The sequence below is a fragment of the Netta rufina genome (assembly GCF_964035555.1).
Source record: "Netta rufina genome assembly, chromosome: 2".
In the NCBI taxonomy this organism is placed as follows: Eukaryota; Metazoa; Chordata; class Aves; order Anseriformes; family Anatidae; genus Netta; species Netta rufina.
The window spans coordinates 674405-692999 of NC_140124.1; the positions used below are offsets into that span (position 1 = coordinate 674405).

Here is an 18595-nt window from a genome sequence, read left to right on the forward strand (position 1 = left end):
TTTCATAGACCTTCCTCTTCCTTTGGATCTTGTCAATGAGCTCCTTGCTCATCCACATAGGTTTCCTGCCCCTCTTCCCCAATTTCCTACTCTTAGGGATGCACCGATCCTGAGCCTGGAAGAAGTGCTCTTTAAATGTTGCCCAGCTTTCACAAGTACCCTTGCCTTCTAGTATTCTAGAAGAACTGCACACACTTCCCTCAACTGGTGAACAACGCCATGCTTGATGCACCCCAGGGTGCAGTTGGCCCTCCTGGCTGCCAGGGCACACTCTTAACTCACATTCAACTTGCAGTGCACAAGAACCCCCAGGTCCCTTTCTGTGGGGCTGCTCTCCAGCCTCTTTTCGCCCCGTCAGTAAGCGTAGCCACATGCTATTTCTTTCTCAGGTCTATTTCTTTCTCAACTAAAGCTTCCCATAGTTAGAATCATTTACTCCATTCTGTGCTGCTAAACTAATAATAAATTAAATGGTCTTTCTAGGTTGCACACATTGCTCTTGATCCTTTTGTCTATTCACACTGTTTATTTCACTAATTCAATGTTTATGTCACTATTCACAAGTTAGACCTGCAGCTGCGGTTCCTGCTGCTGTTCCTGCTTCCCGCACCCTTTTAAGGGGAGTTCCTCTAATTAGACTGGGGTTGGGGTGATGTCCAAACACAACTTGGCAGGGACCATCCCTTTAAAAGATCAAAACCTGAAAGCTTTTTCATGATGATTTGTAATTGCAAAGTGAGTAACTGGTACATGCTTCACATCCGTGAGTTGTACATTAACTTGGCCATTTGGTTTCATGCTCAGTACATAACCAGTATGTGTGCATTGTTTACTGATAAGCTTTTGCTCAGCCAGGTCCAATGCCTCCCAGGCACACCTTGTTCTGAATTCAGGACTTGCAATTCCTCCCTGAGGGGGAGGAAGGGGCTGCTTTCCTATCTGCACCTGGCAGACTTTGTTATTTACCATCTTAATACTAGCCTACATTGCAGCTACAGTGAAGTTGTCTGAAATCAATACCATGGCAGCCTGTACCAGGGCTTCGGCACCCACCCTGCACAGATGTTAGACCAGGGAGCTGCCTCTTTGAGCGAGAGCTCAGGAGCAGCCCCACGTCCACAGAGCATGGCCCTGGGCTCTGGCAGGGCGATGCTGCTGCATGTCCTGCCCTCATGGCACTGCGCTTCGGGACCTGTCCAGCTCCGGGCATGCGCCAGCAGTAGCCCCAGGCCTGGTGCCCAGCGCAGAGCACGGGCAGGCCGAGAGCCGGCATGGCTCTGCCCTCTGCTGTGCTGCTCCCACTGAGCTGCAGGCCGGGGAGGAAAGCCAAGTGTCCCCTGCCCTGTGGCACCCAGGCAACTCTTGGGGACATTGGCCGTGGGGAAGGGAGCCGGGGCAGGCACCAGCCATAAGGCAGGCACAACTAGGCCCAGAGATCCACTCAGCTCCTGCAGCTGGCATGGCACAGCTTGGCTTGGCACGGCAAGTGGGGCTCTGCCATCCTCCTCTCCTGCCACACACATGGATGCACAGGGACCGAGTGTGAGGCCAAGGGCAGGGCTGTGCATTCCTGCTGGCCACCAGGGGCCCACATCCATGCCTCAGAGCGCGCCATGTGCAGGAGGACAAGGGCACCCGTTCAATTGCTCAGCAAGGACAATGAGGTGCTGGTGTTGACCGAAAAAGTGGATCCTTTCTCCTGTGAAGAAAGGCTGAGAGAGATGGGGGTGTTCAGCCTGCGGAAGAGAAGGCTCTGGGAACACCTCATTGGAACCTTTCAGAGCTTAAAGGGGTTTAATAAAGAGGATGGAGAAAAAAAATTATTCATGTGGATTATGCTGGACAAGGGGTAATGGTCTTAAAATAAAAGAAAATAGCTTTAGGCTAGACATTAGGAGGAAACGCTTCACTGTCAGTGTAGTGAGGCACTGGCACAGGCTGCCCAGAGAAGCTGTGGATGCCCCATCCCTGGAGGTGTTCAAGGCCAGGCTGGATGGGCCTTGGCCAACCTCATCTGGGGGGAGGCAGCCTTGTCTGTTTCAGGGGGGTTGGAGTTAGATGATCTTTAAGGTCCCTCCCAACCCCAACCATTCTATGACTCTATGATCCTTCACCCGGTGTGCAATAAGCCAATTCACACGCACTCAGGAGAGATATTGCTTTTATTCAGGCCTCAGAGCTCGGTGCAGTTTCCACAGATCAAGCACAGCCAATGTCGACTTCCTGGCTCCATGGAGACATTAAATTCATGACTATTCAGCGATCTAATACAAATTCATTCTTAGCTACCTGAGTTTTGTGCTCATGTGGCATCATTCTTAATGGCTGCTTTTCAGGAACTTCTGCGCATGCCTTCCTTTCTGTGGGGGTCCTTGGTGGTGTTCCCCGATGAAGCACCCTAACCCCTTTTATCCATCGATGGCCACATGTCACCGAAGCACAACCTCAGGCTACTTGCTCTTGGCAACTTTCCTTGGTTTCTCCCAGAAGGAGCATTCTGTCCCTGAACAAAGGGAGCCTAGGTTACAAGTTAAACATATTTCTTGTCCTGTACTACATATATGATAACTGATTAAAGGGAAGCTCAATAAAAATAGACAATTCCTCTTCATTTCCAAGAGAGAGTTGGTTCCATTACACTGGGACTTGGGGGTCCCGTCTGTGTGTGTGAACGCCTGGTGGGGTGCCCAGAGTCTGGACACAAAAGTATGGGCACTGCTGGAAGCACAAGGACGCCCGCTGAGACATCAGGAAAGTCTTTTTTTGCTGTGCGGGTGTCTGAGCGCTGGCACAGGCTGCCCAGAGCGGTGCTGGGGTCTCCATCCCTGGAGATGTCCAACACCCAGTGGACACGGTCCTGGGCAGCCAGCGCTGGGGACCCTGCCTGGGCAGGGACAGAACACGCAGGGTGCAGAGGGGCCTCCAGCCCCAGGCGTTCAGTGGCTCTGTGGTGCTGGGATTCATCACAGCCGTGCAATAAGGATACCCAGGGTAATCACAATAATGATGAGGACAATCAGCGCACAAGCCAGGACAATTCTCCGGGATGGCCTCCAGCTGAATCGCGCCCTCTTTATCCTGCCTGCTCTGTACCTCGCCATGTGATACTCCACCTTCTCTTCTGTTAAATTGGGCTCCAGGTACATCTCATTGCTGTAGTACCTATTCCCATTCGCCTGCACCATGCAGCGGACCATCCCCATCAGCTCCATGACCTGGTGGTCCCGTTCGGCTCCAGTTGCCCGGTTGTTGAAGCCGCAGTACCTGTTCCCGCATCTCTCGATCAGCTTGTGGAGAGCTTTGTTGTGAGTACAGGACACATAGTCATGCAGAGATCTCTCCCCCAGCTCTTCCGCACGGGTGAATATGACAATCGTGTGCCCCAGAACATCAGCTCCAAAGATGTCCTGCAGTCTCTCTGCGGCCTCCTCGTCCTCCTGGGTGAATCGGCCCAGCTGGGTCACCAGCAGCAGCGCGTGGGGGCCCGGGGAGGACAGGCTGATGCACTGAATAATTTCTTGGCGCACCTCACTGCTTGCACCTTCGGGGTTGAAAATGTCGGCCGTGTCAACCACCGTGAAGTCCTCGCCATCCCAGTGACCATGTGCACTCGCACAGCTCTCGGTCACTGGCTGGGTGGACAGCTTGGACTCAAAGACGCATTCCCCGAGGAGGGTGTTCCCCGTGGCGCTCTTCCCCCCACCAGCCTTCCCGGCCAGGATCAGCCTCATCTCCAAGCCCCCGCCGACCCCGGGCTGCATGTACACACGACCGACGGCCACGGTCACGCTGTGGAGACAAAAGCAGACACCCAGGGCTCTGTCAGCAGGCACCCAGATGCTGGGAGCATCACTGACAGCAGGAAAAGTGGGGATGGTTTCGAAACCTCGCTGCTGGCAACTGGAGGCTGCGGGGCTCTGTGTGCCCCCGCTGTGGGAAGGGCTCGGGGGCACTGCAGCTGGGTCTGGCTGTGGTGGCACCGGGACAGACTGGGTCCCCCCTACATGCTTGGACATCAGAGCAAGAGCAGCGCAACCAGCATCTGTGGATCGCACTGCCGCGTGTGCAGTCACAGCAGTGCACGGACAGCAGCAAGGAACAGAAATTCAAAATAACAGCTGGAGCTGCGAGGTGCTGCGGGGAAACAGAGCCACTGGTCTGTTTCCTCAGTCTCAGACTCAGTCTGCGCAGGATTACAGGCACGGGGGAAGGCAGCAAGGCGGCAGGGACCCTCAGGTGGTGGCAAGAACCCTCGGGGCAGTGACACTCGTGCAGCCGGGACCCCGCGTGGGGCTGAGCACGGTGCCCAGGGACTCCCCCGGGCTGGTGCTGGGGCTGTGCCAAGCATGGTGAGTGAGGAGTGGGGAGAAGGGAAAGAGAGAGGAGGGGACAGTGGAAAGAGCCACTTCCCTGCCCCGCTGCCCTGCGCCAGGTCCCCAGGCCCCCTCGGAGCCCTCCCCGCCGGCACAGAGCCTCGCAACCCCTGGCCTCCCGCCCGTACCTTCCTGCACGTCCTGTGCTGGCGTTCGCCTTGTCCCCGCGGGACGCTCACAGCCACCAGGAAGTGACAGCAGAGACGGCCGGTGTCAGCCTGGAGATCTGTGCTCATGCCACAAGGGCAGCACCGGCTCCTCCCGCACCAGCCCCCAGCTTGGTTTCGATTCTGTGCAGCCCTGGAGGTTCAGACAGCTCTAACGCTACCTCCTGTACTTCCTCCAGAAACAGTCCGGCCTCAGAGTTATTTAACTCCCGCGATGATCTGTGCTTAGTTTTCAAGCAGTTTCTCCTGCTGCTGGTGGGACTGGAGGCAGAGCCCTGACAGAAGAAGGGGCAGGAGACGAGGCAGCTGCAGCCTGCACCGCGGTCAGGGGCTGGGACGGACCCCGCACACCGCTCAGGGCTGGGACAGACCCCGTACACTGCTCAGGCTCAGGGCTGGAGGTTCAGGTGCCGGATGAGGGCACTGAACTGACGGCGATTCTGGGGGGAGGCTCCTGCTCCAGCCGGGGGCCGTGCACATCCTCTGTGAGCTCGGCAGGTTTCCCAAAGCACTGCAAGGGTTGCCAGTGACTGAGCTGAGTTTCCCTTCCAGCTCCTCGTTCCCCAAGGCGTCGGGACCCCCTCCCAAGGTGGCCACAAGCAGCTGAGGAGGAGCAGCCCTTGCCCGGGCTGTCCCCATCTGCCACCACGGTGCAGCGAGGCCCAGCCACGCTCCCCTGCCCCTGCGGCCCCTGCTCCTGGGCTGTGCGGGGCTGGCAGAAACGTGCCCTGCCCCTGGCACGGGGTGCGGGGCTGCCAAACACTGCTCCCTGCCTCACGGGGTGTGCAGCCATCTTGTGGGTGCGTGTGTGTGTTTACCCTCGGCTATACAACCACTTCCTGCATGCACACAAAGAAGGCAGCATGCATACATACGCCAGGTGTGTTAGTGACCCAACTAAGCGCTTGCCCGTTAGCGACCCGAAGGTTGCACATGCAAAAGACGACCGAAGAGTACTGTGAAATCTATCCCAGCAGATCCAATGGTTATAAAAATGGAGCCGGAGAAGGAGGGAAAAGAGGTGGAACTTATGGTAGATGCACCAGCAACGTACTCAGTTTTAAATAAAGCATTAGTATCAGTGGGGAATGATTACATTGTAGTGAAGAGGGCAACTGGCCAATCTGGAATAGCATATTTCTGCAAACCATTGAAATATAAGTATGGGAAACAGTGGGGCATTCACAAGTTCCTATACATGCTCAACTCTATGGAGTCATGCCTAGGGAGAGATTTATTGGAAAGATTACGAGCGATCATTTCATTTAAAAATGGGGAGATTATTCTGGAGGTAAATGATCAAAGATACGTGGAAGTGTTGAGTTTGATACTGACAGCTATTGAGACCAAAAAGGAAATTAGTGAGGAAATCCTAAGTCAAATGTTTTCCAGAGTATGATCTAATGTACCAGGGAAGGCGAAAAATGCACTTCAACAGTACCCCTTGAAAAAGGAAGATAGAGAAGGCATTAGCCCGATAATTGATTAACATACTTAACACCAGAGCTAACTTGGTTTACCAGTTTAGACCTGAAGGATGCCTTCTTTTGCCTCCCTCTCCATGAAGCCAGTCAGAAAATCTTTGCATTTGATTGGAAAGGCCCTAGGAGTGGGCACAAAACACAGCTCACATGGACAAGGTTGCCTCAGGGCTTTAAGAACTCTCCCACCTTGTTCGGAGATGGACTTGCAAAGGACTTGGAGACCTGGGAAGCCCCATCAGGAGAAGGAAGGCTGTTGCAGTACGTAGATAACCTCCTAATAGCCACCCAGACAGAAGCATGTGTGGCCTGGACGGTAAGCCTCCTAAACTTTCTGGGACTACAGGGGTACAGGGTATCGAAGCAGAAGGCTCAGGTGGTTATGTTGATCTACGTGGGTTATGAGGTTAGTGCCGGACAAGAGACCTTGAGGCAAGATTGTAAAGAAGCGATATGTTAAACCCCAAAACCTGAGACAATAAAAGAACTGCGAACCTTTTTGGGAATGACAGGGTGGTGCAGATTGTGGATCTATAATTACAGATCGCTTGTAAAACCGCTGTATGTGCTCATTGCAAATGGGAACGGGGAACTCCAATGGACAAAGGAGGCCACACAAGCTTAGGACCAACTAAAGAAGGCCCTCATGTCAGCTCCAGCTCTGGGACTTCCAGATGTAAATAAACCATTCTTCCTTTTCTCCCATGAGAAACAAGGGATTGCCCTGGGAACACTAGCACAGGACCTGGGCCCATATCGAAGGGCAGTTGCTTATTTTTCTACGCAGTTGGATGCTACCGCCAAGGTATGGCTGGGAAGCCTCAGAGCTGTTGCAGCAGTGGTGCTAAATATCCAGGAAGCACGCAAGTTCACCTTGGGACAGAAGACAACTGTGCTAGTGTCTCACACAGTGTCCACAGTGCTGGAAGTGGAAGGCGGTCACTGGCTTTCCCCACAAAGGTTCCTGAAATCAGCAGAAACCAAGGGGAGCCAGTACACCGTGACTGCCTGGAGACCATTGAAGCTGCCTACTCCAGCCGTCCAGATCTGAAGGACACTCCTTTTGATGATGTGGGAATATGGGAGCAGCTACGTCATCAGTGGAAAATGACATGCTGGGTATGCAGTTACCACTTGCAAAGACGTAATAGAATTTGGAAAATAAACATCTATAGGGACTAAATAATGAGATTATTGGAAGCAGTTCAGCTGCCTGAAAAGGTAGCAATCATGTACATTAAGGCACACCAGAAGGTGAGCTGAGAATTGGAGGAAGGAAATGATCTGGCAGACAGAGAGGCAAGAGAAGCAGCAGAAGGTGAGGTGGCAACTGAGGGAGCCCTGATTCCAGACAGGCAAATTCTCCTCGAGGGTAAGCTTGTATATAACAAAAAGGATAGAAAATTAATTGAAAGTCAGAAGGGAAAATATAACCAAGAGGGATGGACTATTACCAAAGACGGGAAGGGGAAGCTAGTCATTCCCTCCAATTTACTGTGGTCACTGGTAAAGAAAGAACACCGGAAAACACATTGGAGAATAGATGCTTTGTATAACTATCTAATTGAAAAAAAAATATTGCCAGGAACTTATATGCTACCATCACCCAAATAACTGAACAATGTGATCTTTGTCTCCAGACTAACCCCAAAAATGTCCCCAAACCAAAACTGTGTCAAATTGGAAAAGGCCATGGGCCCGGGCAACAGTGGCAAATTGACTTTTCTGAACTTCCAAGAAAAGGGGGGGATGTCGATATTTACTGGTGTTAACAGACAGATACCTTTTCAGGATGGCCAGAGGCTTTCCCCACTAGGACTGCCAAAGCCTGAGAGGTAACTAAGTCTCTTGTAGAGAAAACTTTGAAGCCACAGTGGCAAGGACTATACCAGGTGCTCCTTACAGCCCTCACCACAATTAAGATCAAGGAACGGAGTGCCTGGATTCACCATTCTCAAGTGAAGAAAGCTCCAGAACCCCCTGGAAAGTAATGCCAGGTAATGGTGAACTGAAAGTAAAGCTCAGTCGAGTAAAATGAGGACATTATGGTCAGGCGTAGTTAGTAACATAGTCAGCAGGAGTCTAGTTAACAGAATTGTTTTATTTCTATGGCTTATAAATTGTAGTTGTGATTCAAGAAGGTGCCTCTAGGATAATAGAGAATGGTTAGCGGCCTTGGTCTGAAGCTGTAACAACAGAGGATAGAGCATTAATGGAAAGTTAGCAGTTGTGGTTATTTGGCGAACAAATGGTGACCTTTTATATACATTATAAGAATGGCAAAAAATAGGGAAAGAATGGACACACCAAAGAACCGTAGGGGACGAAATTAAAATAGGGTGCTGAATGATTAATGGAACGACCCACGAGAAAGTAACGGGGATTTTAGTAAAACCGATTTCCAAAAGTGGCCAACAAGAAGGTTGCATCTGCCCAGGTAAATCAGATTGCTGGTATAATTTTATATTAACACAGACTGTAGTCATTAGCTGTTTGTTTTTGGCTGTACTTCCTACAACAGTGAGACAAAACTAAAACAGCCCCTACAATCATCCTTAATGGCATTGGGAACTAGCCAATGGCAAATTTCAAAGGTGTTACCGAGATGGGAAAAGGCTGAAAACCAAGACCACAAACTAATAATAGATGCACTTAGTATGGTTCAAGATAATGCATCTTTAGCTCTTAGTTGTTTACAAGCACAGTTATGGATTCAGGCAACAGCCGCCTTGATCATTAGGGAAGGAAGTGAAGGCATTTTTCCGGCTGAAGTCCAAAAGACAGTTTGGGACAATGCCAATGATTTTGAGAAGTTTCAGTCTTGGTGGACTCTGGTAAATTTTACCTATGACCCCATTGTTAACATGGCTACTGCCTTTGTGCTTACTATATGTAATGCCACAGTTTATGTTATCCACCCCATCATTGCACTAGGATTAAACCATGAGGAGACAGTGCTCTGTCCTTCAGAGCATAGAACATGGGCACGGATGGAGAATGGGAGATGGCAGTCTGTAAATCTAGAATCATGTGTTACCTGGAAACAGCAAGGATTTATTTGTGAAAGCAATACAATTGATGCTCAGGATGTATGTCTTGACACGGAACAAGGTGTCTGCCACTTTGAAATTCATCCAAATACTAGTCAAAAGACTGTGCTTGTATATATCGGTCAAGGCTGTGTGTGTTTAAGAACTGCTTGTGATTTTGTAGAAGTAGATAAGGAGAACATAACTCTCCCTAGAAAAATCATTCTAACATTTGTATTTGTAACTATGTTAGAATCGTCGGGTGTCATTTTCTATATTTGGCACCAGTGGTATCCCACCAGTTGATCAAGTCTAACAACACAATGTACACTCTAATCACTGTCCATCATGATACAAAGGCAAAGAGCAAAACAGGACACAAATCACAACTGGTGGGATACACGCTTTGGATGGTCGCCAACTGCAACTGGGATTTTGAACACATTGTGTCACCCAATTATTGGTTTATAGATATTAGTTGGTATAAGTTTGATATTGTCTTTGTAATATTTGTTTGGAATTGGAAATCGTTACAACGAATGTCTATATTATCTTCCTTGACAAAAGTGCATGGCAAGGCATTGAGGGGTACATACCATAGAGACTGAGAAGAAGAATTTTTGTATTAACTAAAAGAATTTACTAGATTTTCCAGAAAAGGGAGGACTGAATCATTGGGATTAGAAATTAGAGAGTGATCGATTAAGAATGAATAGGTGCTATATTTGCGATGTACTGCGCCTGTGCTGCGCTTAGGCCTCCAGATAACAGGAGCCCTTCGGACCCCAAGAAGCAGATCAAAACAACCTTATGGCCCAGATTGTGACCAAGGCCTCAGAGAGCACACGCAAAGAGATGAGGTGAAAAGTTCAACCCTGATGAAGACATCTTACTTCATCCCCACGACCCTCAACGCCCACCACCACAAGGCACTGAGCAAGCACAGACAAGAGGAATGTATGGAAATGACTTCTTGTAGCTAATTATAATACTAAGTGGGGACAGGTTATGCATATGTATAGGTGTATTGGGAATCTTCATGCATATGTAACTCTTTACTGCATATAACCACGGCAAATTGCCACATCAGGGGTGCACGACTTTTTTGGGACTACCCCCCGTGCTGCCCAGCACTGAATAAACATACCTACTGTACAATCTTAGTGACTGTGGAGTCAGCTTTCCGTGAGTCAGCTGTGAGGTCTCCCCACAGCCTTCTCCTTTAGCAGCCTCCTCATTCAGTCAGCCGGGTGCAGTGCTGCTGAGGGTGAGGCTGGGTTTGCGTCCTCGTACAGCCTCACGCATGCTTGTGCACGCGGTGCACGGGCCCTCTAGGGAGGCCACGGGCTCGAGGATTTCCCGAGGCTGCCTCTCCTCTTCCCACTCCTTAGGCTGTGCTGTGCCAGGCTCAGGGCAGATGGGGCAGCAGCCGTTGGTTACAGCTGGAGGCACAGCGCAGGGTGCAAAGTCCTGCCCCAAAACCTCGCTATCTGTGTGCCTGAGCCAGCTCTGGCCCTGCTGGGGCCGTGCAGGGCAGGCCGAGGGCCTGCGGTGATCCACCACAGAATCCAGTGGGTGTTTTTTGCTCAGCACGTGACTTCTTGTAAACGGAGTGCTTCAACCTGGCCATTTGAGCACTCTGTGCATTCCTGGGCTGCTGGGGAGCTGTGGCATGCACTTCTACTTTCTTTTTCTGCCTTTGGAAGAGGTCTGGGTGCTGGCCCTCTGAGGCAACCTTCTCCAGACTCCCCTGGGGTTCCTCGTGTTGCTCCTGATGGTCCCTGGGGACCACTGCTGGGGCCGGTAACCCTAATTCCCGTGTTTTTGCAGTAAAAAGCCTTTCCTTTTCACCCCCGGGAGCATGGCGTGCAGGGGATGTCCCGGCACCACAGGGCTGTGGGGTTCAGACACGTGTCTCTGGTTGTTCCCCCAGGACCCAAGCTGAACATCCTGCTCGTGGGCAAAACTGGAAGTGGGAAGAGTGCGACAGGGAACACCATCCTTGGGAAGAAAGCATTTGAATCTATGGTGTCAGCAGATTCAGTGACCAAGAGCTACAGTTCAGCCACTGCCTCATTCCGTGGAAGAGAAATTGCCGTTATCGACACTCCTGGCCTTTTTGACACCCAGAGAGCCAATAAGGAAACAGCTGAACTGATTGGAAATGCTCTTCGTCACTTCTATGGAGGGGTGCATGCTATCATCCTGGTGATGCAACTGGCCCACATCAGTAAAGAAGAGGTGGAAGTGGCTGAGTGGGTGACAAAGATTTTCCATACTGAAGCACAGAAGTACATGATCCTGTTATTCACCCGAGCAGAAGATCTTCGGAGTCCAGATGATATCCACGATTTTGTGGAATCAAACAAATTCATCAGCGGGATGGCAGGAAAATGTGGAAATAGGTACATTGCTTTCAGCAACATAGCAGCAGAGCAGACAAGGAAACAGCAGGTTGCAGACCTCATTAAAATTATTGATGAGATGGTAAAGAAGAACAAAGATGCTCCGTGTTACACGCGAGAAATGCTGGAGAAAGATACAGAATCACAGAATCACAGAACTTCTAGGTTGGAAGAGACCTCAAGATCATCAAGTCCAACCTCTGACCTAACGCTAACAGTCCCCACTAAACCATATCCCTAAGCTCTACATCTAAACGTCTTTTAAAGACCTCCAGGGATGGTGACTCCACCACTTCCCTGGGCAGCCCATTCCAATGCCTCACAACCCTCTCAGTAAAGAAGTTCTTCCTAACATCCAACCTAAAACTCCCCTGGTGCAACTTTAGCCCATTCCCCCTCGTCCTGTCACCAGGCACGTGGGAGAACAGGCCAACACCCACCTCACTACAGCCTCCTTTAAGGTACCTGTAGAGAGCAATAAGGTCACCCCTGAGCCTCCTCAACTCCAGGCTGAACAAGCCCAGCTCCCTCAGCCGCTCCTCATAGGACTTGTTCTCCAGACCCCTCACCAGCTTCAACGCCCTTCTCTGGACTCGAACGGCTTTTGAAAAGTATTGTACTATACTCTAACCAACAAGGCTTTGGTCAGACGGGCGATGTTTCCTCTCTTGTGCCTTTCCTGCCGCGCTCTGAAGATCACTCTCTCCTTCCTCTCTTGATGTTTCCTCCTGTCCTGTCACTGACCTACCTTTTCCCCTGGCCCGTGCCATCGCTCTCCTGACAGGCTGCGAGAGTGAAATGGGTGTCTGGCGACGTGTAATTCTCCTCTGCTGCTCTGTTGTGCTGGCAAGCCGGAGACCTTGGCTGGGTGGCAGAGAGCTGCACTGCCCTGCTGGCAGCACCACTGCGCTGACTCTCTCCTCCCTGGTCTGAAGACACGGCAAGCTGAAAGCAACGGGAACATCAGGACTGTGAGATGTGCCCCTTCAGAGCAGAGGTCAGCCTGGAGTACTGCTTCCGAGATCAAAGCCACTTGTCCTCCCCGTGGCAGCCAGGGCTCTAGCAACTTCTCTGGGCTTTGGGAGGGTTCGTGGTGCCAGCCTTGGTCCCTCTGCAGTGGGATGCTGCTGGTGTCGCTGGCTGTGCTGCCCCTGCCTTCTCTGGGCAATGCGAGTAATTGTATGTGATCACTGGGTCTACAGAAGCTCATCTAATAAATGCTAATCTGATACTCATCTAATAAATGCTAATAAATGCCCATAAATGCCCATAAATGCTGAGCCTTGCTGTGTGGAGAGGCGCCCTTCAGTGCACTGTGACCCGCAGTGCTGAAACAGCCGTTTGGGAGGGTGGAGAATGGTCCAGGTGCATTCAGGATCAGGCCCAAGCTGCAGCTCCCCCCAGGCTGGTGTTTGGTGGTGGCCATGAGCTGTGCAAGGGCGCGAGGTCTCACTGCTTGCCAGGCGAGTGCAGCAGGCAGGGGAAGATCTGTGGCCAGTCCTGAGCGTGGGGCTGGGGGAGTGCTCGGGGGGGCTGCCTGACTCATCCCAGGTTCTTCTCCCACCCAGAAAGGCTGCGGAAAGCAGCCTAGGAGGAGGGAGGAATCCCAGAACGCCAGGCTGACCTCTTCCTCAAGCGAAGGAGGTAGAAGGAAGTACGGGAAGGGAACCGGGGCAGGCACCCGCACTACGGCAGGCACCACTTGGCCCAGAGATCCACTCTGCTCCTGAACCTGGAACGACATGGCTTGGCTTGGCACAGCAAGAAGGGTTTTGCCATCCTCCGCTCACACCACACATGTGGATGCACAAGGACCAAGTGCCAGGCATGATTGTAATGTGTCATGATGTAAGTTTGTAGATGGCACCAAGCTAAGTGGTGCAGTCAGCACAAGAGAAGGAAGGGATGCCATCCAAAGAAGGCTCCGTGGAGACCTCATTGTGGCCTTTCAGTGCTCGAAGGGTTCTTATAAAAAGGATGGAGAGGGACTCTTTAATTATGTAGATCATGGTAGGACAAGGGGAAATGTTTTTAAACTGAAAGAGGGGAGATTTAGATTGGATGTTAGGAAGAAATTCTTCACTCAGACGGTGGTGAGGCACATGTTGCCAAGAGAAGCTGTGGATGCCCCATCCCTGGAGGTGATCAAGGCCAGGCTGGATGGGCCTTGGCCAACCTCATCTTGGGGGGAGGCAGCCTTGTCTGTTTCAGGAGGGGTAGAGTTGGATGATCTTTAAGGTCCCTCCCAACCCCAACCATTCTATGACTCTATGATCCTTCACCCGGTGTGCAATAAGCCAATTCACACGCACTCAGGAGAGATATTGCTTTTATTCAGGCCTCAGAGCTCGGTGCAGTTTCCACAGATCAAGCACAGCTGATGTCGACTTCCTGGCTCCATGGAGACATTAAATTCATAACTATTCAGCGATCTAATACAAATTCATTCTAATCTACCTGAGTTTTGTGCTCATGTGGCATCATTCTTAATGGCTCCTTTTCAGGAACTTCTGCGCATGCCTTCCTTTCTTTGGGGGTCCTTGGCGGTGTTCCCTGATGAAGCACCCTAACCCATTTTATCTATTGATGGAGTGATAATAATCTCAATAATTTTCTTAGATGGGACCTTCCATGAAGCTATTTTAATCGCGATTGCAATGGTGGGCATCCTTGTGAGAAAAATCTCAAATAATTTTCTTCAGACAGGATGTTCTGTGAAGCTATTTTATTCATGATTGCAGTGGCAGGCGTCCTGCCAGTTAGGAGCGCATTATAGTAAACACATCATAACCTTTTATTCCCTATTACCCGACACCTCATTGCCTCCCCTGTTTCCTCATTCTCTGAGTACTACAGGTTCACAAGCTACTCAACACTCCTTTATACTATACGCGTACAATTTTTCTTTCTTTGAACCCTTTAATTTCTCCCTTTTCCTTTTTTTTTTTTTTCTTATGTTTTAAGAACCGGTGATCTTTGTTTTACTATTCCCACACTGCTCATCCTGTTTTTCTCAAGCTTCCACCTCATTTTGGAACAGTGCAGCCTTCTACTGTCCACTTACCTACTGTGCATTTCTCCTTATTATGACCACACAACTACCTTGGAATACAGAAAAGTAATTCTCTACTGCAAAAGCACAACTTAGTTTCTCACATCCTGCAAGCAGCAGCGCACAGCACAAGTTTTCAATAACCCTGAATCCCCTATTACCCAACACCTGTTTTCTCTCTGTTTCCTCACTAGTTGAGTACTACAGGTTCACAACTTACTTGACGCACTTCTATACCATATAGGTACAATTTTATTTGACCAGCCATTGATTTCTCCTTTTCCTTTTTTTTTTTTTTTTTTTTTTTTCCTTCTTCTCTGTGATTAGAGGGCCTGTGACTCTTGTTTTTACTTATTTTGCACTACTCCTCCCATTTTTCTTAGCTATGCTTCTTATGTTGGGACAGTGGGACCTTCCCCTTTATCTGCTTAACTAGTGCTATGCTGCTGTCATGGCTGCACAATCACATTTGAATATGCAATGTTAGTGGATATTCCACTGCAAAAGCAACTTCTATTGCAAAAATAAAACCTTGTTTCTCAAAATCGTCACGTCACCTAAGCACAACCTCAGGCTACTTGCTATTGGCAACTTTCCTTTGTTTCTCCCAGAAGGAGCATTCTGTCCCTGATGAAAGGGAGCCTAAGTTAAAAGGTAAACATATTTTTTGTCCTGTACTGCATATATGATAACTGATTAAAGGGAAGCTCAATAAAAATAGAAAAATTCCTCTTCTTGTCCAAGGGATACATGGTTCCATTGCACCAGGACAAGGAGTCATCTGCAAGATGGGCAGAGGCTGGGAGCTGGGGCTGCTCAGCCTGGGGAAGGGGGTTCGGGGGTTCCGTCTGTGTGTGTGAACGCCTGGTGGGGTGCCCAGAGCCAGGACACAAGAGTATGGGCACTGCTGGAGGCACAAGGACGCCCGCTGAGACATCAGGAAAGTCTTTTTTTGCTGTGCGGGTGTCTGAGCGCTGGCACAGGCTGCCCAGAGCGGTGCTGGGGTCTCCATCCCTGGAGATGTCCAACACCCAGTGGACACGGTCCTGGGCAGCTGGAGCGGTGTCCAGAGGTGCCTCCAGCCCCAGGTGTTCAGTGGCTTTGTGGTGCTGGGATTCATCACTTCCACCAAATAAGAAAAATAATGACAACCACTGCAATGGCAAGGAGAATCATCCCACAAATCACAATAGGTCTCCTGTAAGACAGATTGAAAAACCCAATACTTTTCCTGCCTGCTCTGTACATCGCCATGTGATACTCCACCTTCTCTTCTGTTAAAATGGGCTCCAGGTACATCTCATTGCTGTAGTACCTGTCCCCATTCACCCGCACCATGCAGCGGACCAACCCCATCAGCTCCGTGACCTGTCTGTCCCTTTCGGCTCCAACTGCCCGGTTGTTAAAGCCACAGTACCTGTTCCCGCACCTCTCGATCAGCTCACGGAGAGCCCTGTTTTTGGAATACTTCACATAATCTTGCAGTGACCCACGCACAAGCTCTTCCGCACGGGTGAATATGACAATCGTGTGCCCCAGAACATCAGCTCCAAAGATGTCCTGCAGTCTCTCTGCGGCCTCCTCGTCCTCCTGGGTGAATCGGCCCAGCTGGGTCACCAGCAGCAGCGCGTGGGGGCCCGGGGAGGACAGGCTGATGCACTGAATAATTTCTTGGTGCACCTCACTGCTGGCACCTCCAGGGTTGAAAATGTCGGCCGTGTCAACCACCGTGAAGTCCTCGCCATCCCAGTGACCCTGTGCACTCGCACAGCTCACGGTCACTGGCTGGGTGGACAGCTTGGACTCAAAGACACGCTTCCCAAGGAGGGTGTTCCCCGTGGCGCTTTTCCCCCCACCAGCCTTCCCGGCCAGGATCAGCCTCATCTCCAAGCCCCCGCCGACCCCGGGCTGCATGTAGACACGACGGACGGCCACGGTCACACTGCGGAGACAAAAGCAGACACCCAGGGCTCCGTCAGCAGGCACCCAGATGCTGGGAGCATCACTGACAGCAGAAGGGATTTTCACTAAAAGCGGGGATGGTTCTGAAGCCTCGTTGCTGGCGACTGGAGGCTACGGGTCTCTGTGTGCCCCCGCTGTGGGAAGGGCTCGGGGGCACTGCAGCTGGGTCTGGCTGTGGTGGCACCGGGACAGACTGGGTCCCCTGTATCGCGCTGCCACGTGTGCAGCCACAGCAGTGCACAGACAGCAGCAAGGAACAGAAATTCAAAATAAAAGCTGTAGCCGTGAGGTGCTGCGGCTCTGTTTCCTCAGTCTCAGTCTCAGGAATTGCAGGCACAGGATTACAGGCACGGGGGAAGGCAGCAAGGCGGCAGGGACCCTCAGGTGGTGGCAGGAACCCTCAGGGCAGTGACACCCGTGCAGCCGCGTCCCCGCGTGGGGCTGAGCACGGTTCCCAGGGACTCCCCTGGGCTGGGGCTGTGCCCATGCCGAGCATGGGGAGTGAGGAGTGGGGAGAAGGGAAAGAGAGAGGAGGGGACAAGGGGAATAGCCATTTTCCTGCACCGCTACACTGCGCCAGGTCCCCAGGCACCCTCGGAGCCCTCCCGCCGGCACGGAGCCTTGCAGCCCTACCCTCCCGCCCGTACCTTCCTGCACGTCCTGCGCTGGCGTTCGCCTTGTCCCCACGGGACGCTCACAGCCACCAGGAAGTGACAGCGGAGATGGCCGGTGTCAGCCTGGAGAACTGTGCTCATGCCACAAGGGCAGCACCGGCTCCTCCCGCACCAGCCCCCAGCTTGGTTTCGATTCTGTGCAGCCCTGGAGGTTCAGACAGCTCTAACGCTACCTCCTGTACTTCCTCCAGAAACAGTCCGGCCTCAGAGTTATTTAACTCCCGCGATGATCTGTGCTTAGTTTTCAAGCAGTTTCTCCTGCTGCTGGTGGGACTGGAGGCAGAGCCCTGACAGAAGAAGGGGCAGGAGACGAGGCAGCTGCAGCCTGCACCGCGGTCAGGGGCTAGGATTTCCCGAGGCTGCCTCTCCTCTTCCCACTCCTTAGGCTGTGCTGTGCCAGGCTCAGGGCAGATGGGGCAGCAGCCGTTGGTTACAGCCGGAGGCACAGCACAGGGTGCAAAGTCCTGCCCCAAAACCTCGCTATCTGTGTGCCTGAGCCAGCTCTGGCCCTGCTGGGGCTGTGCAGGGCAGGCCGATAGCCTGCGGTGATCCACCACAGAATCCAGTGAGTGTTTTTTGCTCAACATGTGACTTCTTGTAAAGGGAGTGCTTCAGCCCAGCCATTTGAGCACTCCGTGCATTCCTGGGCTGCTGGGGGGCTGCCACATGCACTTCTACTTTCTTTTTCTGCCTTCATGCTGCTCCTGATGGTCCCCGGGGACTGCTGCTGGGGCCTTGGGGCAGTGGGCTGCCCACACCGTGGTGTCGAGGCCTGGCGGGGAAGCCAGAGCTAGTCTTGGGGCTAGGGGGGCACACCGACAGCTGTCTGACACCGAGCCCAGACGAGCTGCTCCCGGCTCTGCGCAGGCTGCATTAGAGTTGAAGCTGCCCAGCAGCATGGGGGACAATAAAAAAGGCTTTTTGAAGTAGATTAATGGGAAAAGGAGGAGCAGAGGAAACGTTGGTCTGATAGATGATGAGCACGGTCGCCTCACAATGAGGGACATATTCAAAGCAGAGACATTGAACGCATTTTTCACCTCTGCCTCTGTCTTGAACACCAATGATGGGCTCTGAGGCCCCAGCTACCCACAGCTGGGGGATGTCGAGAGCCAGCATGACAAATTCCCAGTTAACCCTCAACCTGTGCAGACTGGCTGCTCCACATGGATGCATACAAGCCAATGGGGCCTGATGGGATTCGTCCCAAAGTCCTCTGAGAACTAGCTGGTGTCAGCTAGATCATTGTCATTGCCATTCAACAATATGAAGTTTAACAAGAGTTTGACATTTTTGGTCTGTTCTCCCACGTGCCTGCTGACAGGATGAGGGGGAAAGGGCTTAAGTTGTGCCAGGGGAGTTTTAGGTTGGATCTTAGGAAGAACTTCTTTACCGAGAGGGTTGTTAGACATTGGAACAGGCTGCCCAGGGAAGTGGTGGAGTCACTATCCC

General features: G+C 51.6%; 3 protein-coding genes across 3 annotated transcripts; 1 reads left to right on the forward strand and 2 right to left on the reverse strand.

Annotated features, from left to right (window-relative positions):
* Positions 1 to 2963: 2963 nt before the first annotated feature.
* Positions 2964 to 3761, reverse strand: LOC311207104 (GTPase IMAP family member 1-like; the record flags this gene model as incomplete). Its single annotated transcript, XM_084283003.1, has 1 exon — positions 2964 to 3761. The coding sequence occupies one exon, from the start codon at positions 3759 to 3761 to the stop codon at positions 2964 to 2966; it is 798 nt and encodes a 265-aa protein (XP_084139129.1).
* A 6167-nt stretch (positions 3762 to 9928) lies between these two features.
* LOC311207105 (GTPase IMAP family member 7-like) lies at positions 9929 to 12430 on the forward strand (the record flags this gene model as incomplete). The annotated part of the gene is given in 4 exon segments (XM_084283004.1): positions 9929 to 10007; positions 10881 to 10978; positions 10980 to 11620; positions 12391 to 12430. Coding segments are annotated over 4 exon segments (858 nt in total).
* Positions 12431 to 12760: 330 nt separating this feature from the next.
* LOC311207106 (GTPase IMAP family member 6-like) lies at positions 12761 to 16391 on the reverse strand (the record flags this gene model as incomplete). The annotated part of the gene is made up of 2 exons (XM_084283005.1): positions 12761 to 12783; positions 15734 to 16391. The coding sequence occupies 2 exons, from the start codon at positions 16389 to 16391 to the stop codon at positions 12761 to 12763; spliced, it is 681 nt and encodes a 226-aa protein (XP_084139131.1).
* Between the last annotated feature and the right edge of the window lie 2204 nt (positions 16392 to 18595).